We start from the raw sequence: 19,231 nt of genomic DNA, 5'->3' as shown, positions 1-19,231 counted from the left end.
ATAAATGTGAAGATTAATTATTGGGGCCTTGATTTGCTTGAAAATGGAGTTGAAATTGCAAAATGTGCATATTTATGAGTTTCTGATTCAGTAATTTAAATATGACTGAATAATTGTAATTTAATGTGTATAAGCCTAATTTAGGCTTAATTGTGTAATTAGTGAACTTAATAAGGATTGGTCTATGATTAGATTACTTATATTTAATTAGTTTGGTTAATACATGGCTAAACGTGTTTTAATTAGAGATTAAAGGAAATTAATAATCTAATTAATTCTTAATTCTAGTCATCCATTTTTAAAAGCATAAGTGAACTAAACATGTTTAAGAGGATTGTGTATCGTGCTATGCATATTTGTGATTGTAGGTCACGAGTCAAGAATTGTTTGATCAACCGTTCTGGAAGCCCACTGTAAGTAACGTTATTGTAAAGATATGTTCATATAAATTATGTTCCAAATGTGATTTGATAAGTTATGATTTCCTAAATAATATTTGTTTACGTGAACGAATATCTTATGTTTGAAATCTATTATGGCATCCATAGATAGTCCCAAGTCACGGGGGACGACATGTTAATGCGGGTCCATGACATTTATGTGATTACGAGATCTCGTTAGCTACTTCATTGTGGTGATATGTGTTTAATCGGTATCCGGAACTGATTACTCTAGTCGAAAGACGAAATGTGATATGTTCTGTGAGACGTACCATTATATTATGTTCTGATATGAGACTAATATGAATGATTGTGTCATAATTTGTTTTACGGATGTGATATATTTGGAATTCGTTTACTAACCCCTTTACTTTAATATTATTCACTGGGTTTTAACTTACTGTTTATATATATATATATATATATATATATATATGTATAGGTGAGCGTTCTGAAGGGCAAGCCTAGAAAAGGTCTTTAGCTGAGCCACCGTTTTGAAGCCTATTGAGTTGTTTTGTGTGCCTCTGAGTTGGGGTTAGGCCTGGAAGGCCGTTGTCAAGCTTTTGATCGTGAAATAAACTTTTGTTATGTGCATATGTTATGTATAAGATGTTAAGTTATAAGTTATGTACTGAATGTGGGTGAATTAACATTTTTGCGTATAAATATTTGTTCATATAGATGCACAACTCATTGGACTATTGGTGTTTTTGTATATTGCTTCCGCTAGTTTCGATTATTTTTTATTATACAGGAAGACCTTTGGTAATCTCGGATTACTGGCCGGTTACGACGCTAAACTTATAGGGGCGAGTTTGGGTCTTGACAATTTCTCTAGACAAATCTAATTTTCTCTGAAGCAGAGCACTAGTCCTCATTGTTGTCCAGAGAAATTTGAAATTTTCTCGGTGATTTGTCCAGAGAAATTTAGAATTTTTTCTGTGATTTGTCCAGAGAAATTATCTGGATCGAATTTTATCTGAATCGATGTTGATGAATTTTAGACATTATGAAAATATTAATTGTCCTTTATACTATAAAATCTTAATATTATAGATCTTAAAAAAAAATCTTCTAATATATATATATTTAAACTTGGTGTGTGCTTGGACAACATTTTAAAAATCAAAATTGATAAAAATTAGATATTTCATTTTATAATAAAAATGAGATAATATTGATAAATTATTAACCGTTAGATCAATGAGTGATTGATTTGGTTAGATGAACAAATGAAGTATATATCACTCAGAGAAACCTCTGGACTCTCTCGACTCTCCCCGTCTGTAGAAGACGGCGACACCACTATAACCGCCGCCGCCGCCGCCGCCGCCGCCGTGAGACGTCTCCGTCTGTCATCTGAGTTGTCTCAATCTCTACTGCCACTCTCGGCCCTCGACACCTCCACCGCAGTCTCTCAGCCTGCGACTCCACCACCGTTCAATTGCGACTCGAAAGAGGTAGAGATCTGTGTGAATTGCAATGTACACTGTTTTCGTGAATAGATCTGCATAATAAATTTGTATTTGTGTTTGTAATTAGTCTCTGGAACTCTTTATCTATGTGTTTGTTCAAATCTAGCTTTTTGTTTGATTGATTCAAAGGTTTTCTGGTCCTCACAATTAGTACAATCTCCGTCCCAAATTGTTTATCTAACATAGAAAACGTGAGCTTAAATTAATCTATTCTCATGTCAAAATTTTTAACTTTCTTTTCACAAATTAAAATATTTAAAGAGATCCTTTAATTGGTGAAAAAAATTTAAAATTTTTGACATAAAAATATAATAACTTTAAGTTATTGTTTTCGAGGGGATTCTCAAATATCAAATATCGTGATACGATGAGATAGAATGCAATAGAAACAAAGACAGGGAAGTGGTTACCTAGTCTTAACCGTCAAAGCGAGCTCTTTCATTCTGAATTAAAGGATTAAGAATGAATAAAATCTCCCCAAGTAGGATTCGAAGCTACGACCAATCAGTTAACAGCCGACTGCTCTATCACTGAGCTATTGAGGAACCTACGGGAGATAAGATCTCATAGAGTTCAATTCCTGTTCTCAACCCATGACCAATATGAGCTTGGAGTTTCCTTCGTAACTCCTGGAACTTCTTGATAGTCGCTCCCTTCCATGCCTCATTTCATAGAAACCTCAAAGTGGCAGACAAATAATTTGGGCGGAGGGAGTATATACATCTATGCGTATGACTGTTCAAATAAACAAGAAATGGAGATTATCATCGTAATAATCAGAAGATATGATGGCCTTTTCGTTTCTAAATCAGAGTATACTTTCTTCTTGACAAATGTAGAATTGATAATTACTATAATTGTGACACTGCTAAAACTAGATTTATGAGAAACAAATCATTTCAAACTTTTTAAGAAAATTCTGAAATTAATGAAGTGCTTTCTGATTTGTTTGGTTTTTGAATTGTTTCTTCATTATGTAGGAAACTCTTGTATTAGTTTATGTCATACACAATGGGGGAGACTGATGCACAAATCACAAAGAAAATGGATGAGATGTGGGTGGAGCAAAATCAAAGGTGGGTAAGCGCAATGAACTTTACAAATCGAAATCTCTAGTGTGGACTGCCGACAGTAAAACAGAACGTGCAACTTGCAATTATTGTGGATGTGAATTTGTTTGTCCAGGTGCTTTAGGCACTAGTACACTTACAATTAGCAATGCTTTTCTTATTAGGGTAATAATAACAAGGACCCAACCCAACAATTTTTTTTTTTTTATCCTCAACAATTAATAGTCAAGTTCATATTGTTAATTAGAAATTTGATCATGAACATTGTCGTAGGAAACTTGCTTGTATGATTATCATTGATGACCTTTTAGTTTTGTGGAAAAAAGAGTGTTTTAAAAGGTTTGTCATTGCCTTGCAACCAAAATTTCACATTGTCTAAGGTTACATAAATTTATACAAGTGAAAGGAAAACTTTGAAAGCAATCTTTCGGAGTTCAACTCGACAGGTTTCTCTCACTGTGGACTTGTGGACTTCCATTCAAAGCCGTGGGTACATGTGTCTCACAGCACATTACATTTGTCATTTATATTGATTAGGAGTTACAAAAGGAATTATCAATTTTTGTGCTCTTTCAACTTCACATTGTGTTGAGGTAATTACACTAGCTATGGAGACATGCTTACTAGAGTGGCAATTGGAGAAATGCTCACGGTAGAAATGTTATTAAAAGCATGACTAGGTGTGTGCCTAGGCCCAAGTCCCATCTAGGCGCAAGGCTTGCGCCTCGTAGTGTTCCAGGCCAGGCAATTTTGTTAAGTTGCGCGATTGGCCCAAGGTGCGGCCTTGAGGGCTTTTTTTTTTTTTTTTTTTTGCTTTGATTGGTTTTGTTTGAAATTTGACCATTGATATAATATGGTGCTGCTATAGCAGATCCCTACTCTTAAGTATACATGCCAATACATTGGGCATTTAACCCCAAATCAACGATAGAAGAAAAATTAGCCTTAATTTCTAATTTCCAAAGAACTTTTGATGCTGCCGTTTCCGTTATCCACCAGTCCAGCAACTCCAAAAATTCTTCTCTTCTTCTTCTTCTTCTTCTTCTTCTTCTTCTTCTTCTTCTTCTTCTTCTTCTTCTTCACATTGTTGTCTTCTTCTTCTTCTTCTCTACGTTGTTGTCTTCTCTACTTCTCTTCTCTATGTTGCTATCGTCTTTTTCACATGGTTGTGATGTTGCTGCCGCCTTCTTTTGTTCTGGTCACTTTGCTGCCTTCTTTTTCTTCTTCCTTCTTCTTATTCTTATTCTCCACTCTTCTCCTTCTCTAGACTGGTCTTTTTTTTTTCCTTCTCCCCCCTTCCTGTTCTTAGCCTTGTTCTCCCCTCTCTTCTTATTCATATTTTATATTGAAATTTGAAATATTGTTCATTTCTCTATTTTAAAATAGTGATGTTTATTGGTATTTATGTTTAAAATGTTTAATATTTTCATTTTGTTTATGTTGAATCCTAAATTATTTGCTTATATTAAATTCTATAAATTTTTTCAAATGTATTGGAAAGCAAATCTGGTTTAGTTTGTTGCCAAAATAAGCAATAATAGAAATTTCTGCAATTGCAAACTAATAGTATTTAATTTTGTTATATACATATATTTAGTAAGGAGAATATTTTACCTGAATGGAAGACTGATGGAAGTTACAAAATTAAAAGCAATGATCAGGATCGTGATTCCCAAAATTCCTCCTCTCACCAAAGTCCAAACCCAAATTGTGTTTCTCACAATAGATGCTATTCTTAGATAAAGTACCACAACACAATCTTAGATAAGGTAGAAAACTAGAAATTTTTGAAGACGCGACCGATAAGAAAAGAAAAATAAATTCTTGAAACAAGTAACTAAATTTTCTAATTCAAGAATGTAGCATTTATGAACAAATTTAAAGTGCTTGTAGTGTTTTGTAGAGTCTTAATTAATTCCCTACCACTACAATTAGTTTAAATTCATTCAAAAATGCACATTATTGAATTAGAAGGTATCAATTAGATAATTTGGTTACTTAGGAAATTTTATTTATTTATTTATGTAAGTCACATTTTCAAAAGTTTTTGGTTTTCTTATATAAAAAATAAATTCTTGAAACAAGTCTAATTCAAGAATGTAGCATTTACGAACCAATTTAAACTGATTGTAGTGTTTTGTAGAGTTTTAATTAATTCCCTACCACTACAATTGGTTTAAATTCGTTCATAAATGCTACATTATTGAATTAGACGGTATGAATTAGAAAATTTGGTTACTTGGGAAATTTTATTTACTTATATTTGTGTAAGTCACATTTTCAAAAGTTTTTGGTTTTCTATAATCTATATAAGATTGTGTTGTGGTACTATCTAAGAATAGCATATGCTGTGAGAAACATAAATTGGGATTGGATTTTGGTGGGAAGAGGAATCTTGGAAAGCATAATGAGCTTTTGATAATTTATTTTAATTTTGCAACTTCCATTCGGGGTAAAACATTCCCTTATGCTGTATATGTATTTGTTAACAAAATTAGTTACTACTACTTTGTAATTGCAGAAATTTCTTTCTTTCTTTCTTTCTTTCTTTTTTTTATTTTTTATTTTTCTTTTGGCAACAACCTAAACCAGATTTTGCTCTCCAATACGAATGCAGAAATCTTGTAACCGGACAATGCTATAGTGTTTTGGATCACTAAACTGCTAGAAAGATAGGTTGAAATAGTTGTTATGCTACTTTTTTTGGTGATTTTGTACATGGATTGGGTTGGTTTTACGTTCTTACTAATTCTAATTTTATTTCAACGATGAATTTGCAATTTTGTTAATTGTGCACCACTGATGTTAAGCTTTATGGGTTTTTCTTGAAATGTAATTTATGTTTTGCTTTTTACACAATGAGGCTATGTTCTTTTATTGTTAGGGAAAATTTCACCTTATGTATGCATAGCCTTCTGGCATTTGGAAATAATCACTTAACTTTATGGTTTGTAGACTAACAACTTGTAAACTGACCTAAATACCCTCATTTTATACCTCTCCTTTGAAATAAACCCTTCACTTTAGCTCCTGTGTGATAGGTTATATGCACATAATTCTAGTTATTTTGAGATATAGGTATGTGTAATGGATTTTCCTTTAATTTGGATGGAAAATGTGATGGTTTGTTTTAGTCCACAAACCATAGGTAGTTAAGTGGTTATTTCCAAATAATAAGGGGATATGTGCTCATGGCCCTGTACCATGGGGTAAAATGAAATTTTCCCTTACTGTTATTAGTCAATTGCTCAACTGTATATGCCATGCAGTTTTTACACCAATTCTTAGTCTCAATGATTGCTTCTCAATTTTACTGGTTCCGCCTATTTAGTACTTACACAGCATTGATTCTTTGGAGCTGTACTGCAGTGTTTTGATTTTTTTGATTTTTGTATCAGCCTTTAGGAGATTAGCAATATGACAAGTGATAGTGAAGATAAGATGTCCGAGGATTGCATGGATTCACCATCTGTTGAAGAAGCTAGCAGCATAGGAAAATTGGGTGGTGGTGGTCTGTTGAAGAAAGGCCCCTGGACATCGGCAGAAGATGCAATTTTGGTGGATTATGTTAACAGGCATGGAGAGGGGAACTGGAATGCTGTCCAGAAGCACTCAGGACTCTCTCGCTGTGGGAAAAGTTGTCGTCTACGTTGGGCAAATCATCTTAGGCCAGATTTGAGAAAAGGTGCATTCACCCCAAAGGAAGAGCGGCAAATCATTGAACTACATGCCAAGATGGGAAACAAATGGGCTCGCATGGCTGCAGAGGTGTGTATCAATGTTTCATTATGATTTCTCGTTTAGTAATATCTTTAATATTATATCTTCATATATTTCTAGTGACGTTAACATGGGAATATTTTGGTTAAATTTAGTGCCATGCATTTTGTAGTAGTGGTATATTTTCTGGAATAGTTCTTCCTTACCTTTGTTTGGGTAAATATTGGTTCAAGATAATAATTTTTAACCAAACAGACATTGACATCAGCTATCTGTAATTGTTTAATCTGTTTTGTAGATCTCTTTTTTCCCCTTTCCTTTGAATGCATTGAATAAATTTAAGGTTCCATGCATTGTTATGTCATGTTGACATCAAGGTAGGATGCACTACATAGATGGAAAGTGCTACAACTGATGTAGTATGGGGAAAAAAAAATATCTTCTTATCTTCTTGGGAGGAGCTTTTTAGGGCAGGCCTTGGTGTAATGATAAGGTTGCTCCATTGTGACATGGGCATCATGGGTTCAAACCACGGAAACCAATTTTATTGCAGGAGTGTGCATAGGTGTGAGGCGCACCTGAGGTTTACTCCTTTTTCGATTGTGCCTAATTTTTTAAAGATGCAATATCAACCCTGTGATCTACTGGAGCGCATTGTAATTGCATATGTTGCTGACATACTATCCCTAATAAATAGATAGTCTCAACCCTAAACAACAAATTGAAGATAAATACCTAAACTTTTATATTTTGGCTCGCATATCGTCTTTTGTTTTTTTAGTTTTTCCCTTGTGGCCAGTGACAATAGCCAAATAATAATTTGCAATCTAAAGTATTTATTGTTAAGTTACTTAATTGGATATATTATTTACTTAATTCGTTTAAATATTTAATTGTTTACTTATTTGCTTTATTGTATAATTGCTTAACTACTTTTAATTTGTTTAATTTAAATTTATTTCATTTGAAGTTGTTGATGTAATGTGCTAGGTGGTAATAATCTCATGTAAAAATACAATGTTTCATTGGTTAGTATATGATAGATAAAACACACAATAAATTTAATTTGTCGTATGTATAAATACTATGCAATATCTATAATATGCGCTTTGTTTAGATGAAGCATGCGCGCCTTACACCTATGTCCCAAGAGATCTAGGCGCCTTGTTTTGCCTTTAACCTTAAATAACGCTGGCAGAAGCCGCTCTGCATGTAAGGTAAGGCTGCATAATTCTAACCCTCCTTAAACCCTACCATTGCGGGAGCCTCGTGCACCTAAGACTACCCTTTTATAAGGAGGTCACTTTTTGAGAATATTTGGTTCTTTCCTTGTCTATCTCATACACTCCACAATAAAGCATAATGACACTAGCATAATAACTTTTAGATTTGCATTTTGCACCTTTTGAGCCATATTTCTTCATTACATTGTTTTCCTCTTGAATTGAAACATATAGAAAGTCTAGGTAGACATGTACATTGGTTTATTGTCAACAGGCAAATTCTAGTGCATGGCTACTTGTAACATGCACACTTCTCCAATTAGGTTGGTCAAAAGTTTTTCTCGGATGTGTTTATCAAAATTGATAATGTATAGAAGATGGTAGTTCTTCACAAATTGAAGTTTCATACACCACATGGCTATCACGGACACTTCTAAGAAGGCGACGTGTCCATGTTGGACACATGTCGGAGACCGACACTCTTCGGACACTCTCAGACAAGTGTCAGATACTCTTTCTACCATGTCCCTAATTAAAATTAAAAATATTAATTTTGGATATGTGCCCAACACTCGTTTTACGATGTGTCCATCACTTCTTGGCCATGTCTATCACTAAAAATATAAACATGAGACCAACAGTTTGATATCTACTACCGTATGATTTTCAAAGTTGAATTTGACATAAATATCTTATATTCTTAAAAACAATGTATAATTCTTAAGAATAACATAATATATAATTCTTTAAAAAAAATGTATATATAGGGTTAGGAGGATGAGGGAAATGTTGCGATTATATATGTTTCCTATGGTTTGTCTAATTTTTAACTAATATGGTCCAATCCAATAGCCTAAAAATTCATGTAAGAAAATTAGATACAAGATTTATTTGGTATAAAGTAATTATTTAATTTTGTATATATTATGCACAAATATAACTATATAATATAATATATTATTAGATAATATTATATCAACGTATAATTATTTGTGGTGTGTCTGAGCCGTGTTTGTGTCCTACTTTTTTGAAATTTTCCGTGTCGACGTGTCCATGTCATGTCATTTCGTATCCATGTCCCGTGTGCATGTCAATGCTTCATAGTTGGTGTCATATCGGAATTGTTATTTCTTATTTAGTCATATTATGTAACAAATCTTTTCTCGAGATATCTTGAAATTTATTTAAATGAAATTCCTTAAAAATTCCCTTTGTAGTTTCTTCATAATAATTAATATGCCATTGTTTTTGCATTCTAAGAAAGTTTGCGTTGGCTGCCTTTCATAAAATTTTGCCATTTCCATCCTAATTCCGAATTCATTAAGGCTGTGTTTTGATCATAGATTTGGGAGAGAGATTTGCGAAGAGAAAGGAAAAGTGAATGAAATATAGGGTAATTTTTTTTTATTTTTTGGTTTTCCTTTAAACTTTTGCCTTTTCTTTTCATTTCCCTTTGCAAATTCCTCCTCAAATCCATGATACAAACACAGCCTAAGTGTTACATGTGCGGTAATATGAAATTGGTGAACCTAACTAAAACCCTAAAATATGGAGTAATAAATCCATTGTGAGATGATGAAGCCAGATGGGATAGGGTGCTGTTTTATATCAGGTAAAGCTACTTAAGGAAATTCCTCTTCAAAAGTCACACTTCTGCTGTGTCTCATCATAAAATGATCAATACTGCTAATGATGAATTTTATAATCTTCAAATAAGAAGAAAAACAGTTAAACTTTTCTGTGACCGATTGTAGCCATGCCATCTTTATTATCTAAAGGTAATGCACTTGCTTGACTAGTGTAGTGCTCTAAAAATAACTATGATTCATAGCACATCCAAAGCAATGGTACTAAACTATACAAAGATGTCATTTATTTTTTAAAATGAATTGAATTGAATTTTCTTCTTTTCCTTTTTAAAACCATATCATTTTATCTTTGTTTTAGAAAGGTCAACTTGAATGTCGTACAGGAAAACCCATCATCTGCTTGCGGCACCAGTATTTACAAATTTTTGCTAATAAAAATCTATAAATTTATTAGTGTAAGCCTGACGAATAAGTGGATTTTCCTTTTCTTCTTTCTCTTTTTGGACTTTTTCTATATTTTTTTGTTCTTTACTTATTTTATTTAATTTTATTTTTATGTTTGGGGTATAAAAATTATATATTGGAGGGGGGGTTTGTATACACCACCCATTAGTTACCGTTTCATGTGAAATTTTGAGCTCAACAAATTACCAATATTACAATCATTTTGCAGCTTTAACGAGTAGTGAGGATGCATTTCCTTTCCTGATTATGCTTTCCGCCAAAATAAATGAAGCATTAGTTTCTTGCTTTTCTGCTCAACTGCTTTTCTAATTTGATTCTACTCTCCCTTGTCAGATGCCTGGACGGACGGATAATGAGATAAAGAACTACTGGAATACGAGAATCAAGAGACGGCACCGTGCTGGCTTACCGATTTACCCTCCTGATATATCTCAAGCATTGCATGAGAATCAACAGTGTCAGAACATGGGTACATTCCCAATGGTGGAAACACACCATCCTGATCTCTTGTCAACAAATAGCTTTGAGATTCCTGCTGTGGAATTCAAAAATTTGGAACTCGACCAACAGTTGTATTCGCCAGCACTTCCCGATATTCCTGCAAGTGGCTTACTAGCACAAGGTCTTGGTTCTTCCCATAGTGAGAGCTTGATGTTCTCAATGTTGCATCCACCAAAACGCTTTCGGGAATCCCGGGAATCTGAGTGCCTGATTCCTTGTGTCAATAGTAGCACTGCTGATTATTTCCGGGCATTTGATCAATACCCGGATGATGGTTGTGAGAAAATTACCCAATTGTCCTCATCCATACTTCCTGGCAGCCATGCCCTTTTAAATGGCAATTTCTCTTCTTCGGAGCCCATGCCTTGGGCTATGAATCCGGAGCTCCCTTCACTCCAATATTCAGATGCTCAAGTAGGTAGCTGGGAAACAGGAACACCATCGTCCCCACTGCCATCCCTTGACTCTGTCAGTACTCTTATTCAGTCCCCCTCGACTGAGCAAGCACAGTCGGATTCTCTTTCTAGACGGAACAGTGGTCTGCTGGAAGCAGTACTTTATGAATCGCATACTTTGAAGAGCTCAAAGAACAGTTCTTGCGACCTGACTTCGAATGTTTCTGTTGTGGCTGGTGATGCAATGGACAGCTTGTCTCAGAATCTCCGCGAGACACAATGGGAAATTCATAGTGACCCAATCTCTCCTCTTGGTCATTCTACTTCATCAGTATTCAGCGAGTGTACTCCTATCAGCGGATCCTCCTTCGACGAACCCCATTCAGTTGAGATCTTTCCAGGTGAGTAATTTTTTATTTTTTTTGTTGCATTGACTTTTTTGGATGAAGTTTGGCTTGCTATGAAGCATGGATACTTTTAGAAGGGAGACATATCCGTATCGTGTCCGTATTGATACGTCTTAAAAGTATCCAATACTTCAAAATGGATACTTCATTTTGAAGTATTAGCTACCCTAAATCACGCATTAAAACTTTTATGAAATTGGAATTGTAACATTTCTTACATAACATTATAGTATAATTGTGAGGATAAATACAATAATATTTTTTCAATACTTTGCTTGCTTCTTTGATAAAAAGAACATGGTGAGTTAAAGTAATAGAATTGTCGAACTAGCATATCCTTATCATATCATGCATATCTACCATTACTTCATAGAAATTAACAAGAGAATATAATGATCGTAAAATTAAATGTCAATAATTAAATAAGCAAGTAATTTTGCATGCAGTGTTTTTATATTTAACACTAGTGTGAAAGGAAAAAACACATGGACAAGTTGTGGATTGTTTTGTTATTGTAATATTTGCAAGATGTATTGAAAATTGAAAAAGTGAACCAGCTAGTGACTTAAACTAGAACTTAAGTCCTAATGATTTGTATTTTGTATTTCAAAATTTGTAGTATGCTTCTCATCATTCTTGAGCACACGTTGTACTTGCTCTACTAAAATTTTAAAAAAATATTTCTTTTTCAATTGTATCTTAGCCGTGCAGTTTCTTAATTTTTAAAGGTTTTTTGTATCTGTATCATATTGTGTCTGTATCTCATATCCTTTTTCATGTGTAATATATTAATTGATTTTTGTGGTTTTATGAAGAATGTCTAGCGAAGCAAGAAGCAGTTGACTGGGTTACAACGAAATGTGATGTAAATGAAGAAAATGCAAATCAGATGATGTTCTTGAGGCCTGATTTCTTACTTGCCTCAAATTGGTTTGGTCATAGTACTGAGCGAGGTAGGGAACATTCCGTTCTGAATGATACTAGAGGCACACTTCTTGGTGAAGATTTCAACGGTGACTGCAAGCAAATTAGCACTATGTCTGTATCTGATTCATCTTGCCAAAAACGTGGTCGTGGGTCTTGTTCATGGGATGACATGTCTACGGCCTGTGAACTTTCTGAAAATCTTTGAATGCCTTTAGAATTTCAAACTTCTTGCACACTTTTTCATATTTAATTTGTCAAAGTTGTCTTTGATTTTGAAGGGTTGTTGAGGGACAATTTCATGGTTACCAGAACTATGAAAGTCTTATGTTTGTTTTGTTTGAATGTTGTGTTTATTTTGTTTTTGGGGGTGGTTTTGGTTGTGGAAGATAGTTTGATGGATTTCTTTGGATTAGTCAATCTCCGCTTGTGTGCTTAGAAATCATTGCCATATCGTAATCTCCAATATTACTGCTTTCAGTTTCAACATAAGGTCTTTCAGTTTTTTTTCTCTCTTGATATCATAGCATACTCGTTTAGAATTTATATTATGCTTGTATGTGATGGGTTTGTTAGCTTTGGCCGTCATGCAAAACGTTAGATTTTGTTTTTACAGGGTTCAAGTTGTTTTACCTTGGGGGGCAGAATAACTTGGTTACCAAGGCCTTCTTAAACCTAGGATTGTGTGCCCCATTTGCTTAAGATTTAAGAAAAAATTTACTTGCACGGGGTACCATACGCAGAATATACAAATGTCAAGAAGTACCACACGCAGAATATACAGATGTGAGATAAAATATTTGCAATCTATAAACATTTTGAATCATATTTTGTGTTTATTTATGTGAGCGGAAGTGATTGGTTTAATAGATTTCTTCCCATCAATACCAGTTAATAAAATAATTTGTTCGAGTGGTGGAACTATTACATACCCAAAAATTTATAATGAAGAAATAACTAGTAATGAGAGTTAAAAATAGAAGTATAACATGCCGAAGTACAAAATGTTTCATATCGAGAATATCATAAGAATGACTATTCTTAAGTGTATTTATGTATAGTATTGTTCAATAAGTAAATCTTCACTTATTAGATAAAATCTTCGCCACAAAAGAAATCACGAAGATATATTCCAAATAAAATCACCATTATAAAATATGAAGCTTTTCATATCAATTTTCAACCATCAAATTGTGTATATGCGCATATGTGAGAGAAAACAACAACATGCTTCTGAGTATCTTTTTGTTACATAACAAAATCAAATCAACCAAAGTAATCAGATATTTGAGATGCTAAGAAAATATTCATCATTTGTTCAACAAATCTTCTATTGGTTTAGGCTAAAACTCAAAACGATTTGCTTTGAATCCAAGAGGGCGCTAGCAGTAGCTCTTAGACCATGAAAATTGTTCATACACCTTATTCCAGCCATTCAAGAACTGAACAACCTAGAAAATAAGTATCCATGGCAACCCTGCACTGTATCAAGTAAAGGGGCCGTTTGACACGCGTCCTCAACCTTACGGTTCATCCATTTGTTTGACAAATCTTCCGCGACAAGGGCAATCTGATGCTGCAATACGGCTGCACCTAACGGGCCAACCAAATTTAGCCTAGTGGCAGCAGAGATTATATCTCTCATCGTTATAAACATGTAAGCCTTTTGGGAAATTTCACAATCAAATCCAAGAAGTCCACATATGAGCCCAAAAATGGGAGCGTGGTGGAAAGCAACACTGCCAGTAGCTAAAGATGTTTCTCTCATTATCTTCAGAGACGGGATTTCTGAAAATACAGCCGAAGCCACTCTCAAAAGTGCCGATCCTTGTGAAATCGATGCCTTACGACCCACTTCATTTGTCAGTGTCGCTTCCAATATTTTGTCTAGTCTATGCCAGGTTTGCATATCGGGAGAGATGGTTCCAGAATAAATGAATGGAAGAAGAAGGCTACCTGTATTTTCCAACAAGTGGATCACGTAAGTACGTAGATCTTCGGGACCAGAGACTATACGAGCTTGAACTGCTGCCTCGAGACCGAAAGAATGAGCAAAGCCACCTGTTGGGAGAATAGAATCCAGCAATTGCCATTGGCTCCACTGAAGAAGAGAGCCAAAAGATGCGGATTTGTTGGTCACGTTTATGTCCGTCCTAGTCTCCATTGGAGAATGCAAGTACTCTGGCATGTACAAAACAAGCCCAACCAAACATTTCAAACAGGTGGAAAATAAAAGCATCATTGGAATATGATGTGATGCATAATAAAATGGTTTGAGGATTCTAATATAGTTCACTTGTAATTATGAAGAAGTATATATTTATCATCTTCTCCTACCATTTTCATAAAAAAAAAATCCACATCCTTCTAAATTTAAGAATAATAGCAATTCAAAATAAAAGTTTAAATCAAAGGAAACAAAAAGTTAACCAGACTGAATTTATTTAGACTAACTAGCAACTTTTGTTTCCTTATCCTCTTCACCACATTTTAAAGTTTCACTTAAATAGAATTGCACCTATGTTCAGACAAATGAACCGTTCCAAGAACAATGGCTATCATCCTAACGTCGTTTAATGAGCAATTATTAAAGCAAAAAACCCTAACTGCTTGATATATGTGGCACACAACTTCTTCTTCTTCTTTTTTAACTCTCTTCCTCTCTTTTCTTTTTCTTTTTTTTTCTTTTTTTGTCATGTACACAACATGGAAAACGAGGTTAAGTAATCAGAAACATGCCGAAAACTAAGGTAACAGTTGTGCGCCTCAAACATATGCATCAGCATCTTTTCTTTTTTGTTAAGTAAATCCAAAAAATTTGAGCTCAATTAGAGAGAATGGGAGATTAGAGAGAGGGTGACTATTCGTTCCTTTGTTCTTTTTTAAAATAAAAAAGATTTAACTTCCTCATGGCTTTCCCGTAAAGTCACATGTTTATGGGTAGCAAATCATAAAGTGCCACATTGGTCAGTTGATGAAACTCACCAAGAACTTTTCACCCACCTACATATATCTTCCCTCATTTGACCACCTCCTCTCCTTTCCCTTCTCCCATGTTTCTTTGCCTCCCTGCCTCCCTTTCCTCTTTCTCCAATCCCAACCACTGACCACCGCCACCGTCTCCCACCACCATTTCCTCCCCCTTCCTAGCCCCTTCCATCAACCACCATCACCTCACTTCCTCTTCCCGATACCAACATTTTTTTGTTTTTTGTTTTTTTAGTGGATAAATAAGAAACCTTTATTGAAAGAGCATCAAGGCGATGCAAAGAATACAAGAATGCAAAAGCTCAAAAAGAAACTAACATGCCTACCCAATAACATCACCCAAAAATTCTAAAAAGCAAACAAATCCTGATCCACCCTTCTCTCCAATCAATTATAAAAAGTAACTAACAACCGATTCTCAAGCCACGACACATCATGATAAATCTCTTGAAATGTACATCGATTCCTCTCCAACCAAACCAACTACATCAAACAAAAAGGCACCAGCAACCAAACCTGCCTACGTCTATGTCCTACCCAGTACCAACATTTTACTCATGGTACTATGTTTTTGTGGTGGTTGTTGGACATGTGGAACTATGTTTTTGTGGTGGTTGTTGGACATGTGAAACTTCAGATGGGAAGGACATGATCTCCTATTGATCTTTCAAATATTTGATAACACCAAATAGTTGGTCTCTACCTATTTCTTTGTATATTGCAGATCAAAGTATCTGTATTCATGGACAAACAACAGAGATATCACCATCCTGACATTCACGTATGGATCTCTTGGAGGCCCAAAGGAGAAATTCAGTTTCAGTAGCTGGATGAGGGAGAGGGGTTTACTGGGGGAGCGGGTCTATAGTGAAGGAAACCAGATAGGAAGGAAGACAGGGTAAGGGAGAGAAACAGGGTATATAGTGCTTTTTTATGTAGCCCATGAATTAGCTGCTGTGGCATTCTTTTATTGGTTAACCGTAAACCAAGAATTTACGACACAGACATAAATAATTTAAACTCAATCAAAAATTACAATCATGGCACAGTTATGGTTACAGATTGAGAATTGATTCGTATAAAACATAAATAAAGGGAAAACAAAAGAAAAAAAGAAAAAGAAAAAGAAAAAAAAAAAGAAGCCCAACAGACCATCTTATGTTAAAAAAGAAAAGAAAAGAAAAACAAGGGGTGGAAGGGAGGCATACCTGGTTGTCGCAAAAGCAGTACAGAGTAGCCTCATGTGCAGGGCAGTAGTTTAGGAGTTGTGGAAGTGAACGATTGATTGCTGCGGTTGCAGTTGGCGTTGTACGCTCGTCTCAGAAAAGGACTGCAAAGTGATAGTGGGGGCTTAAATGGTATCTGAAAAGTGTGCATTTTCATATTTTCCCCAAAAGTAAAAGAAAGTAATAAAAATAAAAATAAAAATTCAAAAAAAAAAAATGATTCTTTTTAACTAACATCATTAAAATAGCAGTAATCCAACAATTTAACTATAACATCCACAAAACTAATTAGAAATGGCAACTAGGAACGGTTTATAGAATAGTCTTGAACACTAGAGCAATGAGTTACAGCACAAACTGATAGGGTTATGATTTCTTTAGTTAATTACCTCAAATAGAACATAAGATCTGAAAATCCTGGAAATTCAAACCAAAAGTAGAGGTCGTGTTTGGTAACTATCATAATTACAGTTTTATGTTTATGTTCATAAAAAATTTAAAAACTATAAACAAATACTTTTTGGTGTCTATTTTCGTTTTCAAAACATTGTAAGCAATTCATAAAATTTCGAAATTTTTGTAACCAAAAAAACTAAAGTTGGGTTCATTTATTTAGAATGTATATTTTCATTTCTTCTTTCCTCTCCCACTCCCTCCAACCACCAACCACCGCTCATTACCATCACCAGCCATCCCCATCCCCAACCACTATCGCCAGTGACTTCCTCCAACCACTATCACTAGTGACCTTCGGCAACCACCTCTGGCGACCAATAACCACCTTTGGCCGTCGGCAACCACCTTTAGTCATTGAAAATCAACTCCAACCACCACCTCCAGCCGACAATAACCTCAAACCACCACCTCCCACTGGCAACTACCACTGACAGCAGACAACTTCTCACTTATTTTCAAAATAGATTTTTAAAACACATGTGGATACCAAATATGTTTTTTGTTTTATTTTTTCAAAAATAAACATAAAAATAAACATGTCCAACTTTTTCAATAAACAAAAACAAGTAAATTGTAAACGGTTACCAAACAGCACCAAAATGTTTTTATTACAAGAAAAAATGGCACAAACGTTCATTGTTGACAATAAATTTGAAGTTACATACTGGGTATGAACCTTGTAACAAAATAAACCTGAGATTTATTTTATTTATTTTTTTTGGTAAGTTGAGATTTTAATTTTATCAATTTAAACATTAATTTTTTATGTGGTTTTAATCTAAATCATCTGCTTATTTTGGTTAAGTAAAATTGCCACAAAAAAAAGTTTATTTTAGTCATTAAACTTAATGGAGGTGCACAGAAAATGTCCAAAATACCAATTTCCATTGAATTTTGTAACTAAAATACACTTTTTCCAACAAAATTAAAAACAATTAAAAAATTAGGGATTAAATTGATAAAATTAAAAAATCAGGATTTATTTTGCTACAATGTTCAAACCCGTTTTATTTATTTATTTTTCCAACATAAATTTTAATTTTTTATTTTTTTACACACGGCATTTTTAACCCCCCCTCCCCCCAAAAATAAATAAATAAATAAATACATAAAATAAAATAAAAAAAAGCAACAACAGAAATTTCTGGGTCCACAACTGAGAAGGGTTTATAATAGAAATCTTAGTATTGTTTCCCAACCAATGACATATAATCCAAACAATCTCTGGAAAACTGAAAATTGTAACTAGAACAAGATTTTAATGAGTAACAACACAATTGATAGCTTCAAGATTAGGGTTCGTGAGACAGAAGGAAAAGACAAACCTGATCTGCACGGCGGCGAAGTTTACAGATGATCGATAGGATTGCTTCGGCCAACGGTCCAATTTTTGAACTTTCGGAAAACCATCGGTACAGTAGCTGGATTTTAGGGCATGTCTGCCTGTTTGTTTGTTTGTTTGATTGTTTTAATAGAGTAATTTGGTGAAAAATGAAAAAGAAAGAGGAAATTATGTAAAAAAATCTCACACACATTTGTAACAAAATAAATATTAAAATTTTAATTTTATTAATTTAAATTTAAATTTTTTTAACCTAAATTAATTGTCTATTCTTATTGGGTAAAACTGGAGAAAAAAATAATATTTTAATTATTAAATTCAATATAAATTTACACAAAATATATTTATAGCCCAATTTTATTTTATTTAAATTTAATAGGATAAATTACATTGACACACCCTGATATTTATGTTTATTACAATTTCCTCCTCACTTTTTGAAAATTACATCCCTTCTATGAAATTTAAAATTTCATTACAGATTGTTCCCTCATTTAGTTGACTATTAAGTCAACTAACAGATTTTGTTGATGTCAGCAATTTAATTTTTTTATATACCAATTTTACCCTCAATGGATAAATTACATTGACACCCCTCACATTTTAAAATTACAATCCCCTCCTCAAGGTTTAAAGTAGTATTACCAATTGCCCTCTCGGTTAGTATTAGTTGAAAAAAAAATATTGAAAACAAAATTTGTTAGTCAAATTTTTTAATCTGTGATTAAAAACCAACGTAAACTCATTTTTTGAATTTATATTTTTTTCTCAAATTTACAAACTGAGACAACCATTTATAAACAAAAAAAATTATCAAATAAGTTTTTATGACAGTTTTTAAAATTTTTGTAAATATAAATTGAAAACTAAAAACGAAATGGTTACCAAGCAGGCTTCAGATGGTAAAAATGTTGTAAAATTAACAAATAATTAAATAAGTTACCAACGTAAGAAATGATTTATCAAAAGATTCTTAGGTTATGTATGGTTTGATTTTTAGAAAAAAAAAA

The 19,231-nt window shown here is 33.8% G+C and overlaps 1 protein-coding gene and 1 pseudogene across 3 annotated transcripts; one reads left to right on the top strand and one right to left on the bottom strand.

Moving 5' to 3' along the window:
• The first annotated feature begins 1,658 nt into the window (after nt 1-1,658).
• LOC114275491 (transcription factor GAMYB) lies at nt 1,659-12,651 on the top strand. Of its 2 annotated transcripts, none has more exons than XM_028217558.2 (5): nt 1,659-1,900; nt 2,896-2,991; nt 6,384-6,753; nt 10,316-11,279; nt 12,101-12,651. In XM_028217558.2, the coding sequence occupies exons 3-5, from the start codon at nt 6,403-6,405 to the stop codon at nt 12,415-12,417; spliced, it is 1,632 nt and encodes a 543-aa protein (XP_028073359.2). In that variant the 5' UTR covers nt 1,659-1,900; nt 2,896-2,991; nt 6,384-6,402; the 3' UTR covers nt 12,418-12,651. The 2 variants fall into 2 exon arrangements, with proteins under 2 accessions (XP_028073359.2, XP_028073416.2); XM_028217615.2 differs by having other exon boundaries at nt 1,713-1,900; nt 2,896-2,995.
• A 706-nt stretch (nt 12,652-13,357) lies between these two features.
• Nucleotides 13,358-18,359, bottom strand: LOC145807964 (urease accessory protein F pseudogene; annotated as a pseudogene). Its single transcript, XR_014351413.1, has 3 exons — nt 18,205-18,359; nt 16,406-16,527; nt 13,358-14,390 (listed from the first exon to the last, which is right to left on the bottom strand). The product of XR_014351413.1 is annotated as an urease accessory protein F pseudogene (transcript).
• Nucleotides 18,360-19,231: the final 872 nt, after the last annotated feature.

This window comes from Camellia sinensis, chromosome 14 (assembly GCF_055761805.1).
Source record: "Camellia sinensis isolate YWXY chromosome 14, ASM5576180v1, whole genome shotgun sequence".
Lineage (NCBI taxonomy): Eukaryota > Viridiplantae > Streptophyta > Magnoliopsida > Ericales > Theaceae > Camellia > Camellia sinensis.
Note: the sequence above shows the minus strand (reverse complement) of the source record. Positions and strands in the feature narration are given on the sequence as shown.

Bases quoted from the DNA above. Each gene is read 5' to 3' on its own strand.
- LOC114275491 (XM_028217558.2), top strand. From the start codon at position 6,403: ATGACAAGTGATAGTGAAGATAAGATGTCCGAGGATTGCATGGATTCA. The intron at 6,754-10,315 runs GTGTGTATCAAT...CTCCCTTGTCAG, and splicing joins GGGCTCGCATGGCTGCAGAG to ATGCCTGGACGGACGGATAA. The intron at 11,280-12,100 runs GTGAGTAATTTT...GGTTTTATGAAG, and splicing joins TTCAGTTGAGATCTTTCCAG to AATGTCTAGCGAAGCAAGAA.